Raw genomic sequence first — 20,061 nt, 5'->3', positions numbered from 1 at the left:
ATATATATATCGTTTATCTTAAGAGATGGAGCAATCGTCACTCGACAGCTCAAAACTGACCAGTACAAAACCACACTTAAATTATTACTTTTACTATTTTAAAAATAGATTTTAATAAAATTTATTTTTATTTGTCACTTTTAATATATTAAGAAAAATATTTTTTTATATTTTATCCTTAATATTAATTTTTTATTCTACAAATTATATTTTAGACCTACTACTAAATAGGGCTGTCAAAAAGAATATGAAAAACCGATCAAATCGATTTATGTTATTTTTTCAATAAAATCGTGGACTTTTATTTAAGTGTATAACCGTCCCGAACAATTGGGATGGTCTTTTTAATTTATGAAAAAAAATCGAACCGAATAACCTTATATGTATGTAAATATATTTTATATATTAACAATATGTTAAATTTAATATATAAATATATTTTATTATAACATTTTTCAAATATAAATATAACTTAGGTCCTAAGCCTCTGGTGACTACAAGATTTTGGGTTTTTGCTCTTTAATTAGTCTTTATTTAATTAGGTTTAAAATTAAAAGATATTATAATAGATACTCTATTGAACAACACCAAACACTCCTATTAAATGTTTAAGATCAAACAATATGGTAACAATATTTTACATACTTGTTTTCTTGGTGAAGAATTAAAGTGCTTCTTCAAGAACATATTTTTGAAAGAAATATTTTAATAGTAGTATATTTTAAGGTGATGTTATAAAAGTAAAAAAACGAAAATTAACTGAACCGTATCGATACCGAAGAGAAACCGATATGATTGGGATGGTTTTAAAAAATACTTAATAATTTTGGTTATACATTATATAATACCTGAAATATTGGGATGATATAATTTTTTAAAAATAACCGACCGAACCGTCTCATTGACACTCCTACTACTAGATATTAATAAATATGGATAGTATGATAAAATAATCATGTCAATTATTACTTTTTTAATTAATATGTCAAGTCCAATTATAATAAATAAAAATACACGAAGAAAATACTTTTTAACGAATTTCATATCACAACTATATATTATTCTCTTTATCTATTCAAACTATCATTTTCTTTGAATCATAACACACATTCATAAGTTGGTAAATATTTTTTTCTCAATCAACAACACATGTGTGTAGGCCAATTCAATATTTATATTTTCTACTAACGGATACTATATCAAGTGTATTCATTCATTAGACGGCATAATAAACACAAAATGCCAAAATAATAGGATTATCAGGCGTATATAAAAACAAACAACAATAAAATAGAAAATTGTGCTCATTCACTTTATTTCATTTACCCCTTCCTTTCAAAAAGAATAATCCAACATATATGATAACATAATCATAAAAAAAAAAATAACAAAAATACATCTCATGCATACATGATGTATAATTAAGGCAAAAATAGAAACACAAAAACTTGCCGTAAAATTCCTCTATAATTCGTAATATAGAAATTCATGAATAATTGGGGTAAAATTACTACTGCTACTACTGATGTCCTCTAATAAAAATTAGTCTATAGGTGAATTGATTCATTAGCTTCGTAATATGTTTTGATAAATAATTGGTGCTAGTTCAAGTAAAAAGCGAAAACATAATATAATTCAAGTCGAAAATTCGCAAAAACCGTTATATTCAGATGTAACTGTCTTTTAATCATTATCTCTTTATTTAAAAAAAATTTATTTTTTCCAATGTAATTATCTTCTTGGAAACCTAAACACAATATACACACAAACTATCATATTTTGATAAATAGTTGTTAATTATTAATTAAAAATATATATGATTGTGTTTTTTGACCATTAAAAATATTTTAGACTCCTCTTGTGAAAAAAAAAAGAAAAAAAAGAGCTCTGTCGTTGTGAAGAACAAGCAATTTCAGCTATGGGGTAACCCTAAAAAAGCTTCTTCTACCTCATCAATGGTAACTCAGCCCTGTAATGTACGTTGTTGATTCAGGATGTTATTATTTATTTATTTTTTGGTGAAATTCACATTGAGCTTTGCATGATTTATGTATCACCCTTTAGTATATTTCAATGGTTCTCTCATTAATGTAGTATAGATAGCCAAATGCATAAGTTTTATTGTTGTATTCTTGCTGTTTCTCCTTTTCCTGTTGTAAAGGAGGGAACTTGATCTAAGGGTGTGACCTAGTGATTAACAAAATTAGGTGAATTAGTATGCCGAGTTACTATGCACCGATATGTACTGGATATTTGTTACCTGAGGCTTAAACAACGGGTAGAAGGGTAGTAAGTAGCCGAGAGTTGTCATACTTTTATGTGGGAAAGGTAAGGGGTCAGTTTAGTTAGTTATTAGTATTCTTATTCTTCAATTTTCACTAGTAGTCTCGTTATTTTCCTTTCAATCTTGCTTTGATTTCACTTATTTTGAGCCGAGGGTCTAGCGGAAACAATGTCTATACCCCACAAAGGTAAGGGTAAGGTCTGTGTAAATCTCAACCTCCCCAGACCCACTTGTGGGATTACCGTGGATATGTTGTTGTTGTTGTTGTTAGTGGATAATCAACACAAGACTTCATTTGTTCCATTAGTGTATTTGGGGACAGTGGAATAACCATTTAACAAAAACTAAATGGGTGAACATTCCTAAAGAAATGAGGTAACAGGGCTGAATTCATTTATCTGCTACAAAATTTCAGAATTATACAAATGTTGTAGAGCAACAGACAACAAAAGTGAACTTCTTTGGAAGCATACAATATGTTTCCCATGTTTCGTTGTTTTTCGCCTAGAAGCTAACAATTCTAATAGTTGAAAGAAGTCAAATTATGCATTTTTGTCTGCAGGTTTTTCTGTGAGGTGTTTACAATCTTTTTCTTCTTAAACTTTCTCCAGCGGAAGAAAACTAGAACTGGCAAAAGATAAAGTTGCAAGCTTACGTACTGAAGTTTCCCAGTCAAGGAAAAATTTGACCAAGAAAATGCAAAAGGTGAACAAAGAGCTGATTGTTGACAAAACATTTGTTCCTATTCCTGGATCACTATATTAGGTTCATGTTTTAAGACTACATTTCCTCCGGAGCTCTTTCCTCTTTACCCATTAGCTGAAGGAGAGAAGCTACTTCCACACTCTGTGCGACCTGATTGGTTTGGAGGCAAGTATCGGTATTCATGGCCTTCTGTAACTAAAAGATGGATTGATAGGTTGAGAAGGCCAAAGGGGAAGTCTGGGAATCAGCTGATATATATGATTCCATTCAGTTGTCAAAAAATTATGTTCTCGTGGACAAAATTCTTCTGTATGCTGCCTTGTTCTATTGGTCAATCTCCACATACTCATTCCTCTTCAGATTTTGTATGATGGGGCTAACAGTACTAGATATTGTTGCCTTGACAGGACTTAGGCCACATGGAAAGGAAGTCAGTGCCATTCTTGGTATGGCTGGATCGACCATATATTTCTCAATGTGTAGAGGTAGAAATGGTTGTGACAGAGAAAGAACATATATCTTTTCTGTTTACGTGGCTCAGCGAGCATCTGTTTTGTGACTCATCTCTAAACATGATCAACTAATGCAAACAACTGGCGTTTGCTCTTGCTGCGGGTTGAAAGCTTGCTTTGGCACCCTTTCTCTTGTCTAATTTATATCATGGATGCACTGAAATCATTATGGACAGGTTTCTTCAGGAAAGAGGTCCATTCTGGATCTTGCAGTTCTGGCTACAGTTTACTTTCCAGAATTCCGACCTGCGACTTTGGATAAACGTAATTTACCCACCTATGGGTACCCCCCAGCTGAAGGCGTGTTGAGACCTAAATTGTTCAAGGAATACTTTCTCTTCTTTCATAAATGCTCATCTAGAACTGCCAGCCAATTCACCCCATTTTCTTCTAGGAAGTTTGGGCCTGTGTGGTTTAAGAAGTCACTTGATCCTAACTTCCAAAAACTTAATAAGCCAGAGCTATAAGACATTTGGGCCAGTTATCTCATTGCTCGAGACCTCTCTTACAGTATCCTTCTGGATGAATCTTTGAAGTGCAAATATGGGGTAGACCATTATTCTCCAAATCCGCTTGCTCGACAGTTTGGTATGACTCAGGCTGTCCCCTTCCATCAATTAGCCTATAAACTTCCAATTAGAAGAAAAGATTTCCAGTCTGCAGATTACACCGAAGAAACTGAATCAAGGTTTTGCCAATTGTAAAGGAAGTTTTCATGTGTTCCATTTGATACTAATCCTAGCTCTATAGAGTTCTTTGGTTCCTGGTGGTTCACTTATATCAACACTTGGGACAAGACTGCTAACCATGTCCTCAGGAAGATCTCACTGCATGTCCTCTGTTCATCTGACAGGCAAGAAGTTGCTGCTCCCAGTTCCAATGATACTAAAGGCAATTTGGACAGAATATGAAGGTATGATATCCTTCTTGATGGAACAATTTGTAAGATTTCTATTTTGCTGGTGTATAGAACAGTCAAAATGGGTTTGGCTTGTTGGTGATTTTTGCATATTGGTTAGATTTTGTGATAGCTTTCAATGTTCTCTGATTCTTGTCCTTTTCTCAGTTTGGTTTCTGTTTCTGATTTTGATATCTTGTATTGCCTCCTTCATTGGGTGATCGCTTGCATAAACCTCTTCATGTAAATTTGTTGGCTAGTAAGAGCATGTAAATATTTTTTGCTATGCACTAACTTTCTATCTTTTGAATGGCATACCTTAGTACAGCCAAGTTAAACATGGAAAGTGAAACCAGAAGTGTACTTCTACTTATAGTTTCTGGTTGCACAGGTTGATAGATCATGTATGCCTCAAAATAGCACTATTGATGAACCACTGGCATGGGAAAAAAATTACTTCTCATAGCCCGAAGAGGATGTGTATGCACATTTATTGTACATAAGTTATATAGGAGTGTTCGATTAATGAACAATTCTTTTGAGCTGAGGGTCTATTTATGTTGTTGGTTTTGTATTTGGCTAGTGCAAGGAAAAAATTATCCGAATTAATTAAGGAAGGTCTTTTTACCTTAAGACAAACTACTGTAAAGAGGTTTCTAAATATATGTTTTTTTCTAACCTAAGTAGGATTCTTTAAATGATTTGTAGTATATTTATATATGTTTATAATAACTATATTGTCATCTGATTTAATTAATTTTTAAAATAAAGTGCATTCTTCTGAAGCTATTTTGACATTTGATAAATTAAAAATCCCGGTAAAAGGAAGATTAAATCTCGTCTTCAGCTCACCGAGGACTTAACCCTTGATAAGATGGTCTGGAGGTCTAGAATTAAGGTAGAAAATTAGTAGGTGTACGTTCCCTTTCTCAGAGTATTATTATTATTCTTAATGTTTTCCTTATTTTTAGACTTCTATCACTACCGGTTGTTTCGTGAGCCTCGGTATATTATTATCTTCTTGTTGTTTCTGCTTGTTGCTTCTGCATTTTTCTTTCACTTTTCGTGCAGCCAAGGAACTATCAGAAATAACCTCTCTACCTTCTCAAAGATAGCCCTCCTCATACCCTACCAATGGGATTACACTAGGTTGTTTGTTGTTGTTCATCAGCAACTCCTTGCTTGTCAATAAATTTTGTTTAGACACTGAAACTATTATTTGTTCTAATCGAGTACCTGAACAACGGATAAAATGTTCATATTGCACATTTGTACGTGTGTTCGCAAATGCCTATTAAATAGATAAGTTTAGCCACATAAAATATATCACATCCTTTAATGATATACATTAGGCTCGATCAAGAACTATAACATATTTTAAATGGTTAACAAGCACGTGAAAACCCACATAAAAACATATACAAAATTTATGTCAAAAAATCTCTAATAAAAACATATATTAAGGTACTCAACCAGAACATACAAGTATTTAAATAAAATTTAGTGTGCAACTTTAAGGGGTTGTTTGGTCTGAAGACAAGTTATGTTAGGATTAGTTCTTTTGAGATTACTTTTATTGGGATATCTTGATATTATTTCTTGTTGACTGTTTGGTTTGTTATATTAAGAAAAAACATGCATTGCATAATTTTTAAGAAGTTGTTTGTATACAAAAATACCCTTTAAAAAAGGATTTGAGGGACCTCCGGAGTCTTTATGCCATTTCAATATTTTACAAATTCAAAGAGATTTGGAATAGAGTGGTGGGGAGATGTGAGAAGAGACTGTCCAGATGGAAAACAAAATATTTTTCGAGAGAGGGGAGATTAGTCTTGATCAACTTAGTCTTAGATGCCTTGCCAACTCATCTGATGTCAATTTTCCCCATTCCAGCCAAAGTAGAAGAATGAATTGATGCCATAAGGACAAATTTTTTGTGGAATGGAGATAAGGAGTATGTAAGATTTCATTTAGTTGAATGGAAGACTGTAATCCTATCTAAAAAGCATGGGGGGTTAGGAATAAAAAAATTGAGAAAACAGAACAAAAGCTTGCTTATGAAATGGCTGTTGAGATTCCCTAAAGAAGAGCAGACACTGTGGGTTAGGGTGATTCAAGCAAACTATGAGAAGGAAGATTTTTTTTTTTATTATAACCGAGAAATCCGTCTGTGACCCGCCCTTTTGAACAATAAAAAACTTATAAACTCGGTGGATAATCGGGCCCGCCCCTCTACCCTTCTCCAACTTTAAATACCCGGGGTTTCGCTTTGCATGGTGTGGGGGCTTGAAACCTAACGACCTAAGCCACAAATCCTTCACCTTTTTGCCACTCAAGCTAGGCCTTGGGGGGCGAGAAGGAAGATTTTTTTTTTTATTATATCCGAGAAATCCGTCTGTGACCCGCCCTTTTGAACAATAAAAAACTTATAAACTCGGTGGATAATCGGGCCCGCCCCTCTACCCTTCTCCACTTAAATACCGGGTTTCGCTTTGCATGGTGTGGGGCTTGAACCTACGACCTAAGCCACAAATCCTTCACCTTTTGCCACTCAAGCTAGGCCTTGGGGGCGAGAAGGAAGATTTTTGGTAGACTAAAGAAGTAATTTTTGCTTACGGTAGCAGTCTGTGGAGGTTAATCAAAAACTTACGGCATATTTTCTTTGAAAGAACAAGCTTTAATGTAAATAGTGAAAGGAAGATCATGTTCTGGGAAAATGATTTGATAGGAGATGGCAGTCTCAAGCAACTTTTTCCGGATATTTTTCTACTAAATCAGCAACAAAAGTCTACTCTGCAAAAAATATGGACTCCTCAAGGGTGAAACCTGACATATAGAAGACTGATGCAAGGCTGGGAGGTGGAAAGACTGGCGGAATTTTATGGCACCTTAGATCAGTATACAGGACCAAAGGAAGGAGAAGATACTCCTGGATGGAAATGCCATAACAAAGGCTTTTTCATAGTTAGCTCTGCTTATAAGAATTTGAATAAAATGCGGTCTCGAATCAGTTTCTTACCGAGGAAGCTTATATGGAAAGTGAAAATTCCTTACAAAGTGGTAGCCTTCGCTTGGATGGTAGTGAAAGAGGCTGCTCTAACTCAAGAAAACCTCATGAAGAGGGGCATACAATGTGTCCAAGATGCTATTTTTGTGAGCAAAAGGCAGAGACAATCAACCATCTGTATCTACACTGTGAAGTGGTTAGCCAACTATGGAACCTGTTTACTAGTTTCAGAGGCATAAGGTGAACTATGCCTGAAAGGGCAGAGCAGGCTCTAGTAAGCTAGAACAATGAGATGGAGTGGTGGCATAGACAAAAACATATGGAGAATTGTCCTAATAGTGATATGGTGGACCATTTGGAAGGAGAGAAATTCAAGATGTTTTGAAAGTGAAATGAATTGTTTGATCACTTTTTGCTATTGGTATTGTTTGGAGTATATAGATGATCCTATAGCAGCTGTAGACATCTTAGGATCCTTGTAAGATGAAACAAGACCTAGAGATAGGTTTTCTTTTTTGGATTGTTGAGCCTACTCATTTGTATGTAGCTCTGTGATGTAAATTCTTGGGATCCTAGCCTTAGTGTTGAAGATTTATATACAAAATTGTTACCTTTGTCAAAAAAAGTATTTTATCCCGGGATAACTAATCCTGATACTATTATTCCACTTTCTAACAGGAACAACTATTCAAATTATTGGTTTTAAAATAAAATAAAAGGAAAGAGCGTATCAACATTTAATTTAGTATCCCTTTAATTGTTTTTCTTAGATTCTTATTTGTTCACAAATCTTTTTGGTCAAATTTGTTGGAAAATTGCCCCATATATATAGTACATTTAAATTATTAATCTCTGATAGAAAACTCATTTAAAAATAATAATTCATTGTTCTATGTGGTACTTAAAGAAAAGTTTATTGATGTGACGTTGTAACACGTGTAAGTACATAAGTAAGAAGGTGGTTACTTTCTTTAGTATTTGCTTTGGTATAAGGAAAGTAAAAAAGAAAAAACATGTTAGGCATACTACAAAGAAGGTAAAAACTGCACTTGATGTTTACACCTAATTAAGTAATACAAGATATGTGTCTTGTATTCAATAATGGTTTCGGTTTAGGAAAATATCAATAGATTTTGGTAGCTTCAACAAGTTGGGATGTAGAAGTGAAAATATTACAAATATGTACAATTTATTTTTTAGCACAATTTAATGAAGAGAAACTTGATGTTGGATACCCGCATTGGAGGATGACTATATCCGGATCGTGCTTGCTGGGCCCGGCCCATTTTCGTCACTTTTGAATATATATACCGTGAAAAAGTGCTCACAAGCAATTTTATTTGTGAGGTAAACCCTAAAGAAGCTTCTACTCACTCATTGGGGTAAGTTGTTTTATCTCTTTTATTCTTCTTCTAATAGTACTCTCCATTAGTGTGGTATTTTTGTTTTTTAGATTTGTTTCCATGGACAATTAGCTATTCGTTGATTAGGCAGATTAATCATTTTGTAAGTTGTATTAACCTTGAATAATCCTTTGTTGTTGCCTAACCACCAAAAACATCTTCCCCTATTTCTAGCCCACTAAACTGCGCAAGTGTGCTAAAGAAATCAACCACTTTTTGTACTTCCGAGTCATTGACTTGTCTTCTGAAAATGATGTTCCAACCTTGAGTGTCCACATTTCTAGATGCATTTGGGACAGTGGAGTAGCCTTTTAATAAGAATTAAATGGATGGAGATTCCTAGAGAAATGAAGTAACCGGGCTGAATTCATTTATCTCCTACTAAGTTTCAGGATTATACAAATGGTTTAGAGCAGTGATTTCAAAAACGTTTTTGGGGCGAATCTCGGGGCGGGGCGTACCAAAAACGCTCCTGGGCGTAAATTAAAGACGTAGATCCATAAGACGTAAGTTCTAAAATTTGAGGCGTAAGCCTCGAGCATAAAAATGTAAGTCTTGGGCGTAAAAAACGTAGGCCTAGGCATTTTTAATTTTTTTTTTAACCTTTTTTGCTTTAAATCATATTTTTTATTATTGGTGTAATGATATTTCTCAAATAGTAATTATAATACTTTTTTTATTCATTATTGATTATTAATACTTATCTCAAATAAATATAATTTCTATATATTATAGGTTATTTATAAAAATTTATGTGTAAAATCATTGAAAGGTTTACTTTTGCTTATTTTATTAGTAATAAAACTATAAAATTGAATATACATGAGACTACCCCCCGTAGATCCATGGATTTACTCCCCGTGTCTCGGGGCTTACGCCTCGCCCCGTACAGTAAAACGTCCCGCCTTTTAAAACACTGGTTTAGAGCAACAACCAATAACAAGGAACTTGTTTGAAAGCATACAATATAGTAGATTGCTTAATGTGAGAACAGATTATGAGGTATTCAAATTTGTGAGTAGATGATTGAATTCAGTCTTCGTTAAACAGCTTTCAGCATATGTTTCCTTGCTTTTACCTAGAATATAGTGATTTTAATAGTTTAAAGAAGTCAAATTACGTGTTCAAATCTGCAGGTTTTTCCCTGAGGTGCTTACTATCTGCTAGAAGAACATTTGGCCAGAATATGAAGAGGGGATATGAAGGTATGATATCCTTCTTGATGGAACAAATTATAAGATTTCTATTTTGCTGGTATATCCCTAGATAGAGCTGTCAAAATGAGTTTGGCTCATTGGTGATTATTGCATATACCATTGCATTGGATTTTGTGATAGCTTTCAATGTTCTCTCTGATTCTTTCATATACCTTTGCATTGGATTTTGTGATGGCTTTCAATGTTCTCTCTGATACTTGTCCTTTCTGTCTGGTTTCTGTTTCTGATTTTGATGTCTTGTATTGCTCCTTATTCATGCCTTAATTTCTTTCAGGGGAAAGTATTCCGTCGCAATCTTTGGCACGGCAAGATAAGCGCGTACAACAAATGAACTCGCATGAGGTAAGTGAAAAGATATGTATGAGAACATTATGCTTGGTAAAAATTCCCATCCCTCAAACGACCCTCTGAGATTATAACAGGATCAATTAGCGTGATTCCTTCACTTCACCATTGCTTGACTTTTCAGAATGGGAAGACTTACTCAATGAAAATGCTGCCAAAAGGCACAACTTCTACTCCTGCTAATGAAGACAAGACTAGAGCAGAGAATCAGGTTGCTTCTGATGATGCACCAATCTCCACTTTTGACAAAGTATGTTATCCCTTATTACTCGTGTCATTATGTTTGATCACCCCATCATTTTGAGAGCTTTTTCTCTCAGGAGGGTGTGGAAGGCACAATTTCCCCATCATTAGCTAATACCAGAAGCAAGACATCTGATGCTGTTGAAACACCCGACTGCCCTATAAAAGTTGAAAATCTTGAAGACTTCTTTGCTCGAGTTAGTGGACAAATTAAACGAGCTCAATCTCTTGGTTTTTCTGCTGATCAATCTTCTAATGACAAGATATCCGCCACGCAGAAGCCTACACCATCGGCGGAGATGCTTGCCACAGCGAAAGGTGATATTGAGAGAGTACTAAATATGCCTTCTGAAAACATGCTTCTACCAGAAAACTGTTTAGCATTAAGTGCAGCACTATCAATATATGCTGCAGCACCAGATGTATCAGCTGAGAGAGCGCTTGCCTTGGAGAAACTCAAAGAGAACCTTCCGCACTTTTCCTTGACGTTGCGTAGAGTTATGAAGGACAAAGAGGAGTATTTTAGCAAGGCTGCCAAGAAAACGCGCCTCGTTGACGAGCTCATAAAAGATCAGGAACTCTATACTGACCTAAAAGACTGCAGGGGCACGCTTGACATCCAAATCAGCAAGCTGGTGGCAAAAATGAAGGATGCACAGACAAAGATCAAAGCAATCGAGGAGCAAAAACTGAGTTTGGCGAAGAGGTGCTTTAAGAAGTCTAGTGTTCTTGATAAAGTGGAAGCTGAGTTTCAATCCCTGAAGGAGTTGAAGGAGCTAGCTGATTCAGATGCTGCTCGAGTGGAAGAAAACTTGAAATACTTCAAGAGTAAGATAATCTGAGTGATTGCTTGCATAAACCATTCTTTAAGAGCATGTAATATTACATGCCAAGTTAGTCCAAACATGTATCTGTGGAAGCAGAAGTGTACAAGTTATGGTTTCTTGTGAACTTGTGGATTTTCTGAACATATTGTTAGCAACTTTGTTGTTAGTGTTCCTTTCTTTCAGAATGCTATCTAATGTTTTCCCTAATATTTGTCATGAACTTTAATAATTTCTTTTTTCTATAATTGTTTTTAATTGTTTTCCTTGATCGACGGTCTATGAGAAACAATATCTTTACCTCCACAAGGTAGGGGTAAAGTTTGCTTACATACTACTCTCCAGTCTTCCAAGATCATACCTGTGGGATTATACTGGATTTGTCGTTGTTGTATTGTTTGCAACTTTGGTAAATGACAATGGTAAGAGTTCTTTTTCTCTCTCTTTTTTCTTTCCAAATTTAATTATTCTTCATGCACTTTGCCTTTTTGTTTTTGCATCATCTCCATTTTCTCTAACATTTCCTATGCTTTACTTGAAAGAATTCATGATTATGGTTGAATTATTTGTATTGGTTATATCAAATTATTTTTACTTTATACATTGTAACAATATGAAAACATTTTGTTAAATTTAACCCCCTTTTTTAAAATTAATTTGTTACTAGGAGGTGGATGGTGTGAGTGTCCCTTCAATTTTTACCAACTTATTGAGTTGACTAGGAACTTTCATGCATTATCATCAATTATAGACTAATACATTCATGCTTCTCAACAATCTAGTTATTACATGCTTTTGTTTGAGACAGTTTCAACTTTCAACTAGTGATACGGACTACTCACATATTTTGTATTTGTGTTTTTTATCTGAATAATCATAAATTGTTATAAAAAAAAATATTTGACGGTGTAGGGTGTACATTCTCTCTTTTGATTTAAAAAATAAGTCAAATGGCACTCCGGATAATTTGATTTGAATTTTTTTCACCGATGAATTTGCATTCAGCATATGCTATATTTTTTGAGAAAATGGCAAAAATGGTACTTAATTTTTGGTTGTACGTTCACAATAGTCCCTTAAGTATTGCCTAAGCAATTTTAGTCCTCTAAATTTGTAAAATATAGCAAATTCAACCAAAAAAAATCAGTGAAAAAATTAATCAAGCATCTCCATCCTCCCATTTTTATATACACAAAAACATCAAAACAATGGAGGACAATAACCCACACCCCACAAAACCCAGGGTGGTCTGTTGTATAGGTGATATCCATGGCTACATAACAAAACTCCAAAATCTATGGTCAAATCTTGAATCTTGCATTAACCCATCTGATTTTGAGACTGCCCTTGTCATTTTCTTGGGTGATTACTGTGATAGAGGTCCAGAAACTAGTAAAGTTCTAGACTTTCTCATTTCTTTGCCATCAAAATACCCAAAACAATCCCATGTTTTCCTTTGTGGGAATCATGATTTTGCATTTGGGGCATTCTTGGGTGTACTTCCAAGTCCACCTGATGGGTCTGAATTTTGTGAGACATGGAAAGAGTATGAGATGAATGAGGAAAGAGAAGGGTGGTATAAAGGTGAAAGCTTTGAGAATATGCATTTGCAAGGGAGGAGGTGGGCTGGGAATCATACTGTTAAGTTTAATGCTGTAAAGGGTATTGATTATAAAGGATCTATTTATGATGCTGCTCCTACTTTTGAGTCTTATGGTGTTCCTCATGGTTCTGCTGGTATGATTCCTTGATTATTATTTTTTGTTGGTTGCGGATTAGGATAGAAGCTTAGTTGGTAAGTTGAGCTTCTCTCTCAGCTGGTGCTTACGAAGGACATTACCTTAGATAGGAGAGTTTGGTGATTAGGATAGAAGGTTAGTTGGTTGTTTGAGAGTTATCTCACTTACTTGTTTATCAATAATATTAGCACTATTTTCTTAATTTCTAGTCCTTTGATTTCAATTATCACCTGTGCATTTTTGTGCTTTGGTTATCGCATGTCGCTATTGTTCTTTCTCCTGTAATTTGTGTACTACTCTCCTTTTCACATTATTTAGTTGTTGTTACTGCTTTTTTCTCTGTATTCCCTTTTCTGAACTGTTTTGCTATGCTTTCTAAGCCGAGGTTCTATCAAAAATAGCCACTCTATCTCCACGAGGTAGGTGTTAGGTTTGTGTACACTCTATCCTCTCCATTAGGTTTGATATTTTCCGGGAGGCTTCTTAGTTCTTATCATAGTTACACTTATATGTCCATGTAGAAATAAGTGTGAGATTTAGAAACCCTCTAATTTCAGAGAACTACTAATTTACTTTATAAGACAAATCATCTAGTATCGGGAATGAAATGAGTTTTTATTGAGCACAATGAATACATAGGAGTAATATGACTTGACTCTAAGTTGGGATTGCAGCATATGTCAGTTATTGATTGATTGACTATCATAACGTTCTATTCCGATTTGGGTGGTGATCACTCAATTTTTTTGATAATTGTGGTGTCCATGCTAGCTTTTGTGCACCTCAACTAATTCAATGGGATACCTGCCACCTCCCACCAGCAATAGGTACTACGTAACTCTATCCACCAAGGCGGATAACTCTGTCCACCAAGGCTAGAATAGATGGGAAGAAATCACCTAGTGTTTTGTCTTTGCTGGGATTTGAACCTGAGACCTCCTGGTGCTCAACCCACTTCATTGAACACTTGCCACACCCTTGGGTGCGGTGATCACTCTGTTTTATTCAAGTTTTGTCTGGTTTCTCTTGTTTATCATTGTAATGTGTTCTATAGTTGTTCATATCATAAAGAATGTGTAGAAATTTTTTGTTTTCCTCAAATTCAAAAATAGGGGTGTAGTGTGAAATGCAGCTCTTGTTGAGTAGGAATGCTCATGTAATATAGGCGCTGTTCCTTCCTGTCATGCTCAAGATTGTCCCTTTTTTCATATGGCGTTGGGTGGACCTCCAGGGAACTTTTGCTGATAGTCATTCTTGAGTTCTATTACAACAATATACCCAGTTTAGTCCCACATGGGGGCTTCCCGTGAGGGTAGTGTATATGCAGACCTTACCCCTACCTTGGAAGGTGGAGAGGTTGTTTCTGAAAGACCCTTGGCTCAAGAAAATAATAGGAGGGAAGAAACCAAAATAAAATACTACACAAGGTGCCATAGAGCATTAAGAATTGGGGCCATTTGTATATAAAGTTTCAGTACATGGGTATGTACTGTTTTGTGATATAATACAACCTTACCAAGTTTTTTAAAAAAATACTACACAAGGCATGACAAAGCATACTAAATAAGGAACAGTAACTACAACAAAATAATATGATAAACAAATCAACTTTAACTTTATAAAAAAAATAAAAAAATATGATAAACAAATTACAAGGGACAATATATAGTAATAGAAATCAAAGGAACAAGAACCTACAAGAGTAATACTACGACCACTAGTATGAAAGGATAAGTGAGAGTGTGAGACTACCTACTAACCTTATACCCTAATCCGTATCTTCCATAATCTCCTGTCTAAGGTCATGTCATCGGTAAGTTGAAGTTGCGCCATGTTCTATTACCTTTTACCAAAAAAAAACTATGAGAATTCTTAATTCTGCCTATTGCAATATTACATGATCACTTTATAATCCTTCTTTTAACAGTAAGGTTTTACTCTTTACAGATCTTATGAAGGTAGTTACTGATGAGCACAAGAAATTCCTTGCCAATTTGGTTTGGATCCACGAAGAGGTAATGCTCTTTTGCCTTTATCACTCTTCCGTTTTCAACTTTTTTCTTCATTTGATCCGCTCCTTCACTTTTCCACGGGAACTTTAAGTAAAGTGCTTATCTAGAAAAGATGCTTTAAGTTTGATTTATGCTTTATAAATGAACTCAAGAGTGCTCTTATATTGATCATGTCATTGCATAGCCAACATGCAACACTAGCAGGATTCAAGATTTTAAAAGTTTGTCTCATTCTTTTGCTTTCTAGGACGATGTTACCATAAAAACTGAGGAAGGAATTAAAAGGTGCAAACTAATTGCTGTTCATGCTGGCTTGGAGAAAAACAAACCTGTTGAACAGCAGATTAAAACCTTGAAAGCAAAGGACACGAGGATTCCTAAAGTTGCCGCCCTTAGTGGAAGGAAGGACGTATGGGAAATCCCTCAGGTCACTTCTCTTTAGTGCTTCATTTACAAAATTTTCATTGTGACTACTAGTCTATGTTGCATGGACTCTTCAAAAGTTCCATTGGTGCATGTCATATCCTCCAAAAGTATCCGATACAGGTGCAACAACATTTTTGAAGAATCTGAGCAACATAGTTTGACGCTATTCATTATATCATGTCCTATGCTTTCTAAGAAGATCATGCTAAACCGATTCTCCAACTAAATTTGATTGTTGTTGCATTATTTTGTTAATAGGAACTGACTAAAACTCCAACGATTATCGTAAGTGGCCACCATGCAAAATTACATATTGAAGGCCTCAGACTGGTAATAGATCAAGGTGGTGGATTTGAAGATCAGCCAGTGGCTGCAATAGTGCTTCCTTCACTGGAAATTGTAAGGGATACTGACCATTTGGTGAAGTAGATTATGTTTTTTGTATGTTATTGACCCAATAATCAAATTAAATTGCAAAAATAAAGGTGACTTTTGGACCAGCTACCAAAGTCTCTAGCACCATAATAAGTTATATTTGCTGTGTGTGTGTGTTTAATCTTTTATTGATGATTATTTGGCTAGACTTTTGTTGAATACAGGTCAGAGATTCAATAGAGAATCATATTATATTGTAGATTCTATACTTTTTGGTATACTACTAGTATACGTAAACGGAAGATCTTCATTTCTACGCTTAAATATATGAATTTTTTATTTTTTTTTGAAATTGGTAATGTTTTAAGTTCAATTTAAACTAAGAATCAATTGAAGGGGAGTCGTTGAGCAACAGTAAAGTTGTCTTAGTATGACCTAAAAGTTAGGGGTTTAGAAGCAATCATTAATACTTGCATTAAGATAGGTTGTCACATCATACTGCTAACGCGGGATGTTTTGTAAAGCAGGCTACCCTTAAAATAGACTCAGTTAACTTCTGCAAAGTCTGGATAGTATGCTCTATTTTAGCTTGATTGTGTCAAAAAGAAAAAGAAAAATGATTATTCTTTTCCATGATTGGTGTATCTTTTATTTAATTTTTCACGTTTCAAGGTCTTGAAACATGAATTCATGATTATTAAGATCTTCGATACATATTAACACATGAGTTTTCTAAAATTAGGAGGGTCTAGATATCGCCATGATTAAATTTGCTTTTATTTTTTTTTGCGGGTTTTGGGGACTTTGAAACACGAATTCATAATTATAAAAGTTTTTTTTTTTGCGTGTGTATTAGATGAATATTTTGAGGAATTGTTGCTGAACCTTTTTTTATTTTAAATTCATAGGGTCCATCACAAACTACCGAGGCTTCTCTTTGACTAGCGTAACTTTTTTTGCCATTTTGGGGTCCTGAGAATTCCAGTATATCAGAGTTTTCGATATGTATTAGCTCATGGATATTTTAAGACAATAATTTATTTATTTTGGATTTTGGGTCCTAAAATGAGAATTTCAGTATATTAAAGCTTTCGATGTGTATTAACTCATGAATATTTTGAGAAATTATTGTCGAACTCCATTTATCATGAAATCCAAACGACCTAGTTGTCACTATGACTTGGCATTGATTTTATTTTATTTTTGCATTTCAGTGTGCTGAGCTATTATACTAACATTCTTAGAGTCGGTTTAAATTGGCTTAAAAAAATAACTTTTGAATCAAAAAATAAATAAAAAGTCCAACTTAAATGACTTTTTAAGTCAAAAAATTAAAAAGTAGAGAGAATCCTACTTTTGATTTCTTTACTTTTTTAAAATCATTTCAAAGTTATTTTTAACATTTCCAAACACTCTCAAAAGCTAAAAATGACTTAAAAGTAGATTTAACTAACTTTTAAGCCGATAAAAGGAGCCTTCTGATATTTTCTTTTTTTTAGCAGATATACCCAGCCAGTTTATTAAAGCAGTACATTGAACACCAACGCAATATAGCTAGTGAGATAACGAGACCAAAGTACGAAAAATGTGAGTGAAAAACCCACTTATTTTAGTTTACATTCAAATCAAAGTAAATCCTTGACAGCCTTTGTTCTTGACACATACTATATAAACATATAGATAGCTAAAAAACCAATTGATTGACTAGTAAGTGCAGACCTGTAAATTGACTATTAATGCATTTAAACTAGAAGCCATAGATGTCATTTGTGGATTGAAGTTTTAACCACAGAAAGTGAGGTAGAAGATTGTCTTCAATTGACAATTCTTTTTGGGAGGGGATAAAGAATTTGAGGTACAAACAAGGCAAAAATGAATGTCATAACGACAAGAACCTCTATAGTCGGACCAAAAAGGACTAATTTAAGCTCTATAAAGAGTACAATGCTATTATTCATGTCAAATTACAGTATTAACTGTTCTAAGTATATCAACGGTAGAAAGACGGTCCAAAGTATGTAAAAGGAAAGAAGCAAAAAAACTATTAAATACTCTTTTCTTACCTGCCTCTCCACGACCCCAGAGCTCCCCAAACATTTGGAGTGAGAGGATGTTTTCTCACTGGTTTCGTCTTCTCTTCTCCCCTGGAAATTGGAACATCATGTGAACGGGGAAATTGGGAGAACAAACAACTAGCCAAGAAAGGAAGTTAGTCGGCTTCTGAACCAGATTCATCAGAGCCTGAACTGTTGCCCTTGTTATGGGCAGAGCCGTTGGCAACAGCTCCTTTACTCTTTGTATCTTCTTCATCTTCGCTGTATTCACTTTCATAATCATCGAAATCTTCTTCTTCTTCTTCCTCGTCCTCCTCAATTCCATCCTCCATGGCAGGAGTCTCATCTGCTGCGAAACCACCTCTCGTTCCAGCTCTGCTACGTTTCATAACCTTTAACTTTATATTCGACTTTGCATCACAACCAATCCAAGAGTCACATAAGCAGAAAGAGCTCAAGTTGTAGTTCCCTTCAGCTGGAGCTTGGAACTTTCCCATTACCAGTCTTGAACCATTTTTCACTTTCTCAATTGCTTCTTTAACGGCAACATTTATTTCCCTTGCACTTGCACCAGACCCTTCCTTTGACTCCTGAATCGTTTTCGATACAGCAATTATCGATGTAGCTTCATCCATGAAACTAACCTTCTGGGAGAGCCACACATCATTCGAAAAGGAGTCCGCAAGCATCAGCCAGAAATTCTCCTCTTTGTCAAAAGGAAAATACGGACAATGTGGAAGGGCGCGTATCAAGCCACTACCACGGTTAAGAGTGACCCAAGTATGCATGGTAACAATGTCACCCTCTTGAATTCCCTCCTCACCTTCAGTCTCACATGTGATATCAATTGTCACGGAAGGCATCATTTCAAGAACCATCTCCACATCGTGGGATTCACCATTGGAGAACCCAGCAACTTGAGTCAGCAGATCAGCACGTTCATCCGGTGTCATGTCACGGAAGTCTTGAAATGTACGAACTTTCTGTCCATAGAAGAAAGCGTTAGGGATATTCAAAACAAAAGGCTTCACTTGGCAAGCCTGCGTTAATACTTCCTAATCAATACGAGCATGCTGCCACATGAAAGGGGGAAAAAAGCAGGCTGCACACCATTTACATCACAGGTAAAGAAAGAAGTTGCTTCAGTATGAATAGAAACATAAAAAATTAACACTCCAGGATAAATTAACCTGAAAACTGCACGACCAATGTATATATTGATTTCTTTAATTAGGACAGTCCACGATATTCTTATGACCACAAGAGAAACACCACTAACGGAAAATATTCCAAAAGACCTTATAAAATTATGATTTTCATCGTTCCATAAATGTGAATCAAGTTCACACCAGTTTCACAGACATTTCACAAGGAAATAAAGAAAGAAGAAACTGATTAGAGATGCCATTAAGACTTCACAGTGAAAGCATTCATTGCATAGACTAGCCACCGACACACTCAAAGCACATGTCAAACTTTAACTATTGAAAGTATAATAAATTTGTAACATGCTAAAAGTGTAACCGTAAACTCAAAATTAACGAAACACCACTTGATCACAAAAAAGAAGCAGAGCATCGATATCGAGGAGTCATGAAAGTAACCACTGTATAACTAAGTGCATAAATCAAAACATTCAACCATTATTAAGTAGAAATTAAATTTTCCTGATAAATATTATTGGAGTGTAAAAATTATTGCAGACAAATATTTGGATAAACCGAAGTACCATCTTAAGAACACTGTATAGAGAAAAGTTCAGATAAGCAACTACAACTAACAATCCTCTGTAATGGAAAATCAAGTTAATAACATCCCAAACACTCAAAGTCTGCTGTTTTATTCTTTTTTTAATCTCAACACATTTTGGATCGTCTCTACTCAAGACCTCTTTTTGAGCCGGGATTACAAGGATAGTACAACCCTGCTGACATCAACGCAAAAATTTCCTTTCTTCCTTTTTTGTGAGTGGGTGGGGGGGGGGGGGGGGGGGGTTAATTTTTTAAAAAAAAATTAT

At 34.9% G+C, this 20,061-nt stretch overlaps 3 protein-coding genes across 9 annotated transcripts in view; 2 read left to right on the top strand and 1 right to left on the bottom strand.

The window, feature by feature from the left end:
- The first annotated feature begins 1,855 nt into the window (after nucleotides 1–1,855).
- Nucleotides 1,856–11,661, top strand: LOC102591728 (uncharacterized). Of its 7 annotated transcripts, XM_015306027.1 has the most exons (7): nucleotides 1,856–1,976; nucleotides 2,847–4,189; nucleotides 4,355–4,414; nucleotides 9,946–10,014; nucleotides 10,301–10,368; nucleotides 10,496–10,621; nucleotides 10,692–11,661. In XM_015306027.1, the coding sequence occupies exons 3-7, from the start codon at nucleotides 4,381–4,383 to the stop codon at nucleotides 11,454–11,456; spliced, it is 1,062 nt and encodes a 353-aa protein (XP_015161513.1). In that variant the 5' UTR covers nucleotides 1,856–1,976; nucleotides 2,847–4,189; nucleotides 4,355–4,380; the 3' UTR covers nucleotides 11,457–11,661. The 7 variants fall into 7 exon arrangements, with proteins under 7 accessions (XP_015161513.1, XP_015161512.1, XP_015161510.1 ...); XM_015306026.1 differs by having other exon boundaries at nucleotides 1,856–1,958; nucleotides 2,896–4,414; XM_015306024.1 differs by having other exon boundaries at nucleotides 1,856–1,958; nucleotides 2,847–4,414.
- Nucleotides 11,662–12,509: 848 nt separating this feature from the next.
- Nucleotides 12,510–16,249, top strand: LOC102591403 (uncharacterized). Its single transcript, XM_006341096.2, has 4 exons — nucleotides 12,510–13,175; nucleotides 15,125–15,192; nucleotides 15,437–15,616; nucleotides 15,874–16,249. Exons 1-4 carry the CDS (start codon nucleotides 12,647–12,649, stop codon nucleotides 16,042–16,044), a joined length of 948 nt encoding a protein of 315 aa, XP_006341158.1. The 5' UTR covers nucleotides 12,510–12,646; the 3' UTR covers nucleotides 16,045–16,249.
- A 1,614-nt stretch (nucleotides 16,250–17,863) lies between these two features.
- LOC102591067 (dnaJ protein ERDJ2A-like) overlaps nucleotides 17,864–20,061 on the bottom strand; it is a 10,469-nt gene continuing 8,271 nt past the window's right edge. Inside the window, exon 11 of the mRNA XM_006341095.2 lies at nucleotides 17,864–19,027. Coding sequence (XP_006341157.1) covers nucleotides 18,200–19,027 — 828 coding nt within the window. The 3' untranslated portion in view covers nucleotides 17,864–18,199. The remainder of the gene's footprint in view (nucleotides 19,028–20,061) is intronic.

Source organism: Solanum tuberosum, unplaced genomic scaffold (assembly GCF_000226075.1).
Source record: "Solanum tuberosum cultivar DM 1-3 516 R44 unplaced genomic scaffold, SolTub_3.0 scf00021, whole genome shotgun sequence".
NCBI lineage: Eukaryota > Viridiplantae > Streptophyta > Magnoliopsida > Solanales > Solanaceae > Solanum > Solanum tuberosum.
This window is presented reverse-complemented; position numbering and strand designations above follow the sequence as displayed.